The sequence below is a fragment of the Lutra lutra genome, chromosome 17 (assembly GCF_902655055.1).
Source record: "Lutra lutra chromosome 17, mLutLut1.2, whole genome shotgun sequence".
Classification (NCBI taxonomy): Eukaryota; Metazoa; Chordata; class Mammalia; order Carnivora; family Mustelidae; genus Lutra; species Lutra lutra.
This window is the reverse complement of record NC_062294.1, coordinates 38,471,826-38,481,524: the sequence shown is the minus strand read 5'-3', so window position 1 is coordinate 38,481,524 and position 9,699 is coordinate 38,471,826. Positions and strand designations below refer to the sequence as shown.

Genomic DNA, 9,699 nt, shown 5'->3' with positions numbered 1-9,699 from the left:
GCCTTTTTCAGATTTCTGATGGTTCAAGGCCAGCCTGTGTGTGTGTGTGTGTGTGTGTGTGTGTGCGCGCGCGCGCGCGCGTGTGTTTCAGGGTGCGCGGTGGGGAGGGAGGGGAGGGAATCGTCTCCATGCTCCCTCTGAAGGACTGCCTGCAAGCCCACCACACACACCTCTGCCCCCTCCCAAGAGGTTCCCCGACCTCAGCTTTGTCCTGGAAGCTGAACTCCCCCTTTGTTGGAACCCTACGAGTGAAGCCAGAGCTGAGCCTGCTGACCCAGGGCCCCCCACCAGTGACCGCACCTGGAGGTTGTGGCACCACATGCTGGACTTTGGCCCATACATTCAGCAAACAGGAATTTAGCCCCTGGGACTTCCAGGGGTCACGAGGCTCTCTTCTGCGCCGGCGGAGGGGAAGGAGGAGGGCCTGTGGGCCGCAGGAGCAGGGGTACTGAAACCCGGGCTACAGGCCTCCTCCAGCTTCGGGAAGGTGCAAGAGGAGCCCCCGTAACACGTGCGCGGGCTGCGGTGGGGGCCTGGCGCCGGCGCGACACAGCGCAGCCTTAGGGCCCCGGGACTGCAGTCCGCCCGCCACACCTGGGCCCAGCCGGGCCGGAGGAGGAGAGGCGCCGCCTGAACCCTCGGGCTCATCGGCGAGGCCCGGCTGGCGGCTACGCACGCGCGGCGCGCGGTGAGTGGAGACCGGAAGACCCCGCGCTGGCGAGCCGGAAGGCGGTGGGGGGTGGGGTCTGCGCGCCGGGGCGGCCGCGGGGGCCCGGAGACCCTGGGCTGGCGGGGGCCGGAGGGCGCGGGGACGGACCGGTCCCGGCAGGTGAAGGGCTCGGTGCGCGGGCGCGGCGCGGGGGAGGCGGAGCGCTGGGGCGCGGGGCCCCGGGGGCTGCGGAGCCGGGTCCACGCCGCTAGTGTATTCGTTTCCCTCATGAAGACACCGAGGCATGGAGAGGCTGACGTCACGCCAGAAGTAAGTGGCAGCGGCAGCGGCAGCTGGGGTTACAACCCCAGCGGCCTGGTAGGGTTGTGGCTCCCAGCGGGGCGCCACGTAGTGACCCGGATGTGTGCATGAGCTCCCCAGTTACCTGCCTGTCCCTGCCTTCCTCAGTAACCCGGGGTGCATGTCACCCTCCTCTGCGTCCCAGGTGCCTGGGTGGGGCGGCAGGTTTTAGAACTGCGGGACAGAGTCCTAGAAGGATACTCGGTGAGTCAGCACCCCTGGCCTCGCCCTGTGGGGAAAGTTCAGAGATGATCAGGAGTGGATGTCAGGGATCTCAGAGGGGACAATTCCTACGGTGGGGACTGGTGGCTTCTTTAGCCTTTAAAAGAGGAAGCAGGGGGACTTTGAGAGGTTGCAGATGACCTACTTATGGGTCCCTGGTCAGGTAAGGTCACCCTGCCAGGGCCTGTGGCAGACAGAAGGCAGGACCTACTCAGCTTGGGCCTCTGTGGCTACGAAGATGGTCCAGGGGACTTGCTCTTTTGATTTTTCAAGAGAAATCAGGAACCAGATGGATGTGAAATCTTATTTTTAAATACTGGCAACACTTCGGTCATTGAAAAGTCTGGGGGGCTAATCTGACAGTGCTGGTGGGGTCCACATGGGACCTTTGCACCAGGGCTACAGAGGTGGGGACACAAGGCTTGCAAGAGCCAGGCCACGCAGAGGAGTTTCATAAATTCAACAGAGAAGTAGAAAGTACTGAGGATGGCAGGTGAGCAAGATCACCCTGACTCCTTAAGAGGCTCTGCTTTTCCAATTTTTTTTTTTTTTAACACAGTGCATGTGGGTCTCCGTTAGCTCTGAAGCCTTCCTCTCCCTGCTCTCTCACAATCTGGTCTATCTCAAAAAGCCAGGCTGCAGTCCCAGGGATGGGTTCATTTCCCTCTTCCCAAGAACCTTGATGTCATCAGCAGACCAGCCTGGTACTTGCAAGAAACCAGGGCTTCAGGTTGGCATTTGCCTTCCCTGTGGCTGGCAGATGGGCTTTCTGTGACCAGAGCCCGTGTTGTGGACAAATCTGATTCTGAAATAGGTGTGATATGGGGAGGGGAGACTCCATTCCCACCCTCTGAGGTCTGTCCCCTTCAGAGTACTCTTCCTCCCTCCTCCCTCCTTACTGGCTTCCTTGCTGCTCACAGACAAAGGCAAGCTTGGAGTGGGAGGGAAGCAGGACTGGCTTCCTTCCTCAATCTGGCAGTCCCTGAGAAGTCAGGAGGGTGGGCTTTCCAGCAAGGACTCAGGAGATGGGGTGACAAACCTTTCTTCCACAAGAGTCTATTGATGCTCTGAAATCTAAAATGATTTTCACACAGAAATTAAACCAGCTCTGTCTTGCATTGAGGCAGCCACAGTGCCACGTCTTGCTGTGGTGTGAAGCTGTTGAACCCAGCCAGAGGTGGGCCTCTCGTGCCCTCCCACACACTAGGACACCTGCTGGACCTCCAGGTCTACAGAGCCCTGGGCTCCTGCCTTGGGCTGGTCTGCCTGGGCTGAGTGGAGGTTGGGAGTAAGTAGTCTTTGCATGATGATGCCTTATTAGCCCCTCTGGGTTTGTATGAAGTCATTCAGAGTAGGTGGGAAGCTAGGTTTTTAGATGGACCACAGAGTATGAAGTGCCTGTTTCCTGCCTCCTATCCGTGCATTTTCTTGCTGTGCAGAAAGTGTTTCCAGAGTGTAGGTCTATAATCGTGCAGAAACCCTGCTTTAAGAGCAGTGTCTGGGCAGAGTGCCCTGGCCAAGAAGCCAACTTGGTAGCCATGCTTGGGGTCTTCGTGTGCCTGGAAATGGGAAGCTCACTGACACCCCCAGAGGGGCCTTCCTGGGTCCGAATTTCATCTCCCTTTTTCCCAGCATAATGGACAGATAGAAAGTTGGATATAAACCAGATATAAACTATCTGACGATTAGGTGTTTTACAGGAGAATTGTTAGCTTCTTGAAAGTTTTACCATGGAATTAATTCCTTTGATTATCAATATGTGAATTAAATTAGTATTTGAAATAAAACTCATTTGCATAGCTTTACAGCTCCATGGCCACTGGGTAAATCAAGTCACAGCTTCCATCCCCTCATTTCTCAGTGACTTCTGCCATGTGCAGTCCTTTTGCTGTTACAATGCTATTTTATTATTGTGACCTTCATGTGTGGGCAAGTCATGACCCTCACGTGGGCTCTCTTCCAGGGTGGAGGAGGCGGCATGGACTCTGTCTACAAGGGTTTGCAGTAGTGAGGAAAGGGGCAGGAAGCTCGGAGGTGTGCTGGCAGGTCCAGGACACATGGTGCCAGAGTGGGGGCAGGCACTCCTGACTTCTCCTCCAGTCCCTTGAGCATCCCTGCAGGGTCTGACCCTCCATTGCCTCTACACCCCACTTGGTCAAACAGACACTTTGTGGGGTGCTTGTTTGCACTTTCTGAACTCGAGGACTAAGTAGCCGATGTCAGGTATCTGGGTCATGGTCTCTTAGAGTCTTGCTGTCCAAAGTGGGGTGCGCTTATGGAGAATCACTGATTCAGAACGTGGCAGGGGCGAGAGCCCAGGACACTTCTTATCTCTCCTAGGACTGCAGAGAAATTCTGAACCCTGACTGTGGTGATCCAGCAGACCCACAAGCTTGTTCTAGGGGCTCAAAATTCTCTTCCAGGATTGAGAGGATGATTCTACATGAGTGTCTGGTTCTGGATTTTTGTTGAGTCAAAAGGAGAGGTAACCAAGAGTTCTTGAGCAACAGGGTCTGCCCCAAACTTTGCCAAGTTCCTTTAGGCACTGCTTGCATGAAAAGGGGAGTGAAGAAAAGGAAGTACCTTCCAGCCTTGGGTCCAGTTGAAGCCAAGAGGAGAAGCACCAGCCCATGGTCTCTTTGATTTTACTTCCGGGTCCTATCAGGTGTCCTGTCAGTGTTGTGGCTATCTATTCCCCCTGACCCTGGGGCAGAGCCCACCCTGCCTTTGCCCTGTCTGCCTGCCAGTTTCCCACCAGCGTGGCCAACAGTTTCCTGACCGCAAGAATTATTCTAAGGTCATTGTTCCAAAGGTCCATCTGTCTGTCTATCCAAACACATGAAAACCTCTGGAATTCTTTGGTTTATTTTATTCTGTGGTTGTTCCATCTTACTGGTCGTCCTTAGGGCCATCCTGTCCCTGCCTTTACTATGCCCCACACAGAACTGGATGGGCTTTAGGAGTGGTTGCTTACAGAAAAGCCAGTGGTGTGTATCAGTAACAGAACATTCATTTAGAGCCATCAGGTCTCAGGGCCGCGTGTTCTAGACTCACAACAGGTACTTTGCATCCATTCCCCTCAGACCTTTCCAGAATCCAGTTTGTAGGTGGCTTATCTCCCTTTACAGGTGAGGAATCTGATGCTCAGCTCAGGGTCACGGGGCAGGCAGGTGCGGGCACAGGTCAGGATGGTCACGGAGCCCAGTACTTTCCCCTTCTTGAGCTTGGCTTGAGCTCCATTGCCCTGTCACATGACAGAGGACTTGAGGCTGGGACGTTCTGCCCTCTGCCAGGATCTGTGCACTGGGGCTGCCTGAGCCAGCAGGAAGGCCACAGGCACGAGAGAGGACACGCTTGCCTCACTTGTGATGAACAGATGCACCTTGTGGCTGGGCCTGTACCATAATCTGTCATGAATGAGAAGTTACGCAGAGGGCAAGGAAGACCTCTCGTGCATTCTGCGGGTTCTGTGTGCTTATTAACTAGTGGCTCCCCGACTTCCTCTGTGACAAAGAACCCATTGCATCGCTGGGTGTGTCAGTTCCGCATACAGCAGAGCTCCTGTTCTCTGCATGAGACCGTCCTCCAAACTCTAGCAAGGGTGACACTGGGTGCAAATACTCTGACGCTCGTTAAGAGTTTCCCTTTGAAATGCTTCCTTCGAGGCTCGCCAGTATGCCCATCGTGATGGAAGATGTCATGAAGCTGCTGTGCTCCATCTCTGGGGAGAGGAAAATGAAGGCAGCTGTCAAGCACTCTGGTACAGGCGCCCTGGTCACAGGGGCTGTGGCCTTCGTTGGTGGTCTGGTCGGAGGCCCACCTGGACTGGCTGTTGGTAAGTGTAAGCTTCCTGCAGGGGCAGCCAGCGTCAGGGGTGTTGTGAAAAAGGCCTTTGTTACCTCAGAGACCTCACAGAAGTCCCTGTCCTGTGGGAGATGTTTGTCGAGTTGAGGTTGCTTCTGTGACATGATCTTTATGGCCCTAATTCATCCCATTGAAAACACAGGCTTCTGAGTGTGAAGGTCTCAGACATGCAGGGCATTCTTGCAAATGACATATGAGTCATGCAGACCTGGAGGGCGCCTCTCCTCTCAGGGATGTGTCTGGGCTTCTGAAGATATCAGGGTGTCCTGGGTCCCTTGGATGGTCTCCTTCCCCTATCACCATTACATGTCACTGCAGAAGGGAAGCAGGGAGGAAGCTGAGAGGTGCTGAGCACCTCCTAGGAGCAGATGCTGTCTGGCCATTTCACATGAGCTCATTCATGGAGACCACCCCATTCTGAAACCAACAGTCTAACGCAGCAAAAGCAGCAAACTCTCCTAGGTGACCATCCCTGTCCCCGTTTTTGCCACCTGCTTCTACTTGAGAGCCAGTTTTGGGCTATGAGTGGAGGTTTGGCTGATTTTCCCATCATTTCTTGGAGCCAGGAAAGGTTGCTTCCTACGTCTTAGGAGTAGGAAGGATTCTGGTGTGGTCTTCCCCCTGGGCCAGGGTGGCATCAGAGAGCGGGCTGCTGTGCGGTTCTGACGTGAGGAGGGGCTGGATTACACCTCCCATGAGGTGCCTTAGATGGACCCTGCAGCACAGGGGAGCGACAAAGGCATGGTCTGCCGCATTGGGCTCAGCAGATACATCACTGAATGCCTGCTCTGTGCTGGGGACGTGGGAGAGCTGACAGCACTGCCTGCAGTCCTCCCATGAACACAGGCTGGGGAGGTGACTGCCTGTCTGCCCAGGTTGGCTTCTGTTTCCGGCTCCCGGCATGGCTTCCTGCCCTGTTCTGCCTTTCTGTGGCAGGATTGGCATTCAAAGACATTTCATGATGCAGAGCTCACACTGGGGAGTAAATCAGTGTGTGGGTGACCCCAGACTTTCCACCTGTACATTTCCCTTTCCCACCTGTGAACTAGGGAGTCGTGACTTCAGCTTCTCACCATCCAAGGAGCAGCCAGTGGGGGAGGAGACGTGGCCACGGCCTCCTTCCTCAGTGACATTCTTTGTCTCTGTCCCTGTCCCCCCATCTAATGTGCTCAGGGGAGAGCTTGATGGGATCATTTATCCTATAGCTGTTCCCAGATGCCATTGTGGGAGCACATATTTTCTTCGGATTCTGTCAAAGCTGGTAGAGAACAGGATGTCTGTCAGGAGAACCCGGGGATTTGCTCCTTGAAGCCACTAGTCGTGGGCGGAGCATCACTTTACCCAGAAAACCAAGGAATTTTCTCTTGTCCAAAGAGTTAGTAATTTGCTGGTCAATATTCCTGGCGACTTCTTGCATGAAGTGCTGCTCTAAATCAAATATTGACATTCTCATAAAGGTTTAGTGCAGATGATTGAAATGTTTGTCAGCTCTGAGCTCTTCATGGGTGTCATGGCCTAAAGTTCAGTAAAACCTGTAAATGACTGGTTTCCCCTCCCTGAATCCTCCCTTTTTTGGAGCAGAGGGGAAGGCTGACCAGGGGCAGCACTCAGTCTCCTGGGCCCACTGCTGGCTCAGCCCCAGGGGAGCTGTGTGCCTCCAGATGCCTCCACACTTGGCTTCCTGAGAGGGTGCAGGTTTTACTGCCTGCTGGCGCGGTCCAGCCCACAACTGGGTTCTCTCCGGCCTGGTCTGTATTCTCTCAGAAAAACCTCTAATTTTGCAACAGTAGTAGAATTACAGACACGTTGGTGAGACTGTGCAGAGAACACCCACATATCCCTCACCCAGTTCCCGTAACATTACCACCATGGTGCACTTGTGAAAAGCAAGAAACCAACACTGGTGTGTCCCTACTAACTGGTCTCCAGACTTTCTTTGTACTTTGCCCGTTTTTGCATTACGATCTTTTCCTGTCCCAGAATCCAGCTCAAGGGATCACAGAGCATTTAATCCTCATGTCTCCTTACTCCGTCTCCCCAGCTCTGTGACAGTTGCTTGGACTTTGCTGCATTCATAGCCTGGGTACTGGTGAGGAGTCCCGGGCATGTACTTGTAGAATGCCCCTCCGTTTGGGTCGGCCTGATGGTTGCTCATGCTTAGCCCGGGGTTGTGGACCTTGGGAAAGCATACTGCAGACAGCGATGGAGCGCCTGTCTCATAGCACCATTTCGGGGACATGTGACACCCACAGCCTCCCTATGTCCACCTTTATCCACTGGTTAAGGTGGTGTTTGCCTGTTTATCCACTGTGGAGTCAGTGTCTCCCCTTTCCATGCTCTGCTCTTTCAGAGAGAGTCACCAAGTCCAGCTGGGCTGCATCTATTAATATCTGATGACCGATTTTTAATAATCATGAAACTTTTTCCAGGATACACATGTGGGATTCTGTGTGGTAGCAGTGGGCTGGCGAGAGGTAGCCCCCGCCCCTTAGACACGACCCCATTCTTCATCACCCACAGGCTCACTCAGCCCTCTTCACTCCTCTCAGCTACCTGCCTGTCCCCGGAGGGCGCCTGAGTTTGAGACCCCTTCCTTAGCAGGGCACCTTCCTTAGCAGACCTGCCCCTGCCTGATCAGATAGAAGTTTCCGTGGACATAAGGGCTTCAGCCTTGTGCATCTTATTCCCATAAGTCCTATAAGTCCCAACATTGTGCACCTGAAATTTGATCATAAATTTACCTTTAAAAATAATGGTTATGCCCTTTTGGGGTCACAGGAAAAGAAATAGTTGAGTGAGTTATATTCAGTAGTTATCATCATACAGCTCTCGAGGGCTGGCATGAAAAATAGTTGTTTCCCGGGGAAAGGTCTCCTTCTGTGTCCCCAGGGTCCTTTAGGATTTCACTGGAAATTTCCAGAGTTCAGGGGCAAAGAGCATATTATGGCGAAAACTCAGCCTCACCACTGAGATGATGCTCCTTGCAAATGCACTGGCTTCTCAGCTCTGTCCTTTAAGATGAGAGTTTCATGGGAAGCAGGAAACCTTGGGCCCTGGAGAAGATTTCAGTTCTCAGAGCTGTGCTGTGGGAGATGCTTTGTGCTGCATCTGTGAGTGCACAACTTAGGGAAGGGCACGTTGGGTGTCAATTATCTGAGCCAAATGGACTGAGGACCCCAGAAACCCTTGCCCCCCACACCGTGGGGTGGAGCGGACACGAAGCCGAGCCTGTTCCCACCCATGTGTGAATGTGCTCACTCGTCATGGTGGTGGACATGCTCCCAGCAAGGGTCTGAGGCCACCATTTATGAATAAGGACCAACTAACTGAACCTTCCTTGTTTTCTAGGGGGGGCTGTCGGGGGCCTCTTAGGTGCATGGATGACAAGTGGACGGTTCAAGCCAATTCCTCAGATCATAATGGAGTTGCCGCCCAGTGAGCAGCAAAAGCTATTTAATGAAGCCTCTACCATCCTCAGGCACCTGGACTGGACGGACGCTGTGCAGCTGACCACACTGGTCATGGGCAGTGAGGCCCTGAAGCAGCAGCTGCTAGCCATGCTGGTCAACTACGTCACCAAGGAGCTCCGGGCCGAAGTTCAGTATGATGACTAGGTCGTTCCTCCTGGAAGTGGGGGTCTCATTTAGATGATTCCTGGGCCTCCCAGGTGGGGACGGGGAGTTGGGGAAGCCCCACACCATCAGTGTATTACCTAAATGGAGTGAAATCTGCTGGGGAAGCTCCTATTGTGCCGTATCATGTTCTGGAAATTATTTATGAAGACACTGGATTTTGGGTCGTGTGCACTAATAATGCGTAGTGACACCCCTTTTGCTTGGAAGCTGGTGAAAAGTGAAGCCGTGCCTGCTGCAGACGTGGGTGACAGCTTCTTGAATCCACTGTCACTCATACGGGAGCACAGCAGGAGGCCTGCGTGTTCCGTCTCCTCACCTGTGACGATGAGCCCTGTCTGAAGCACCTGTTACAGGACTGGTTCCTCCCCTGGGGCTCAGGGGCTTAAGGCCAAGAGCTGCCCCGTACCGGAATCATGTTTACCTCATGTGTCGCCTCCCTGACCAGTGGCTGAGTGGCCCCATGGAGGGGCAGTTGCTTGTGGAGCGAAGCCAAAAACATCCAGGCACCCAGCCCTGCTCTACCCAGCACACCTGGGCCCTCATCCTCCCAGGGGCTTCGTCTCATCATTGGACAAGTCGTGGTAGTTCTTGAATTTTTCTTTTAAAATTAAGTACTTAAACAGCAAAGAAAATGACTCTTTCTGATGTGGTAGGATCTAAGCAATGTGTCCACCCCGAATTTCCCCTAATACTGTATTCCCTTGGCTTTCAGAACCCTAACTTGACTAGGTATCATCAAATTGCAATAAATGTTTTCTGAACAGGACTTTTCTCACATATTTTGTGTCAAAGCATCTCTCATACCCAGGGTCATACATGCAGCATACAAGGGAAGGTTCGGGATTTGTGGCTTTAAAGAATGACAGAAGCCCCCCAAGACCAGTCCTGAGACCAGCTTTCCTGCTTTGGCCCCTCTGTGCTGTCAGTGTGCGCATAGACTCGAGCCACCCCAGGTCCCTAGGCCCCAGG

At 53.6% G+C, this 9,699-nt stretch overlaps 1 protein-coding gene across 6 annotated transcripts; it reads left to right on the top strand.

The window, feature by feature from the left end:
- The first annotated feature begins 395 nt into the window (after positions 1 to 395).
- C17H19orf12 (chromosome 17 C19orf12 homolog) lies at positions 396 to 9,496 on the top strand. 6 transcript variants are annotated; one of them, XM_047712006.1, is made up of 4 exons: positions 396 to 688; positions 904 to 907; positions 4,897 to 5,066; positions 8,444 to 9,496. In XM_047712006.1, exons 3-4 carry the CDS (start codon positions 4,907 to 4,909, stop codon positions 8,707 to 8,709), a joined length of 426 nt encoding a protein of 141 aa, XP_047567962.1. In that variant the 5' UTR covers positions 396 to 688; positions 904 to 907; positions 4,897 to 4,906; the 3' UTR covers positions 8,710 to 9,496. The 6 variants fall into 6 exon arrangements, with proteins under 6 accessions (XP_047567962.1, XP_047567964.1, XP_047567960.1 ...); XM_047712008.1 differs by lacking the exon at positions 904 to 907; XM_047712004.1 differs by lacking the exon at positions 396 to 688 and having other exon boundaries at positions 836 to 979.
- Positions 9,497 to 9,699: the final 203 nt, after the last annotated feature.

Bases quoted from the DNA above. Each gene is read 5' to 3' on its own strand.
- C17H19orf12 (XM_047712004.1), top strand. From the start codon at position 954: ATGGAGAGGCTGACGTCACGCCAGAA. The intron at 980-4,896 runs GTAAGTGGCAGC...GCTTCCTTCGAG, and splicing joins AGGCTGACGTCACGCCAGAA to GCTCGCCAGTATGCCCATCG. The intron at 5,067-8,443 runs GTAAGTGTAAGC...CTTGTTTTCTAG, and splicing joins CCCACCTGGACTGGCTGTTG to GGGGGGCTGTCGGGGGCCTC.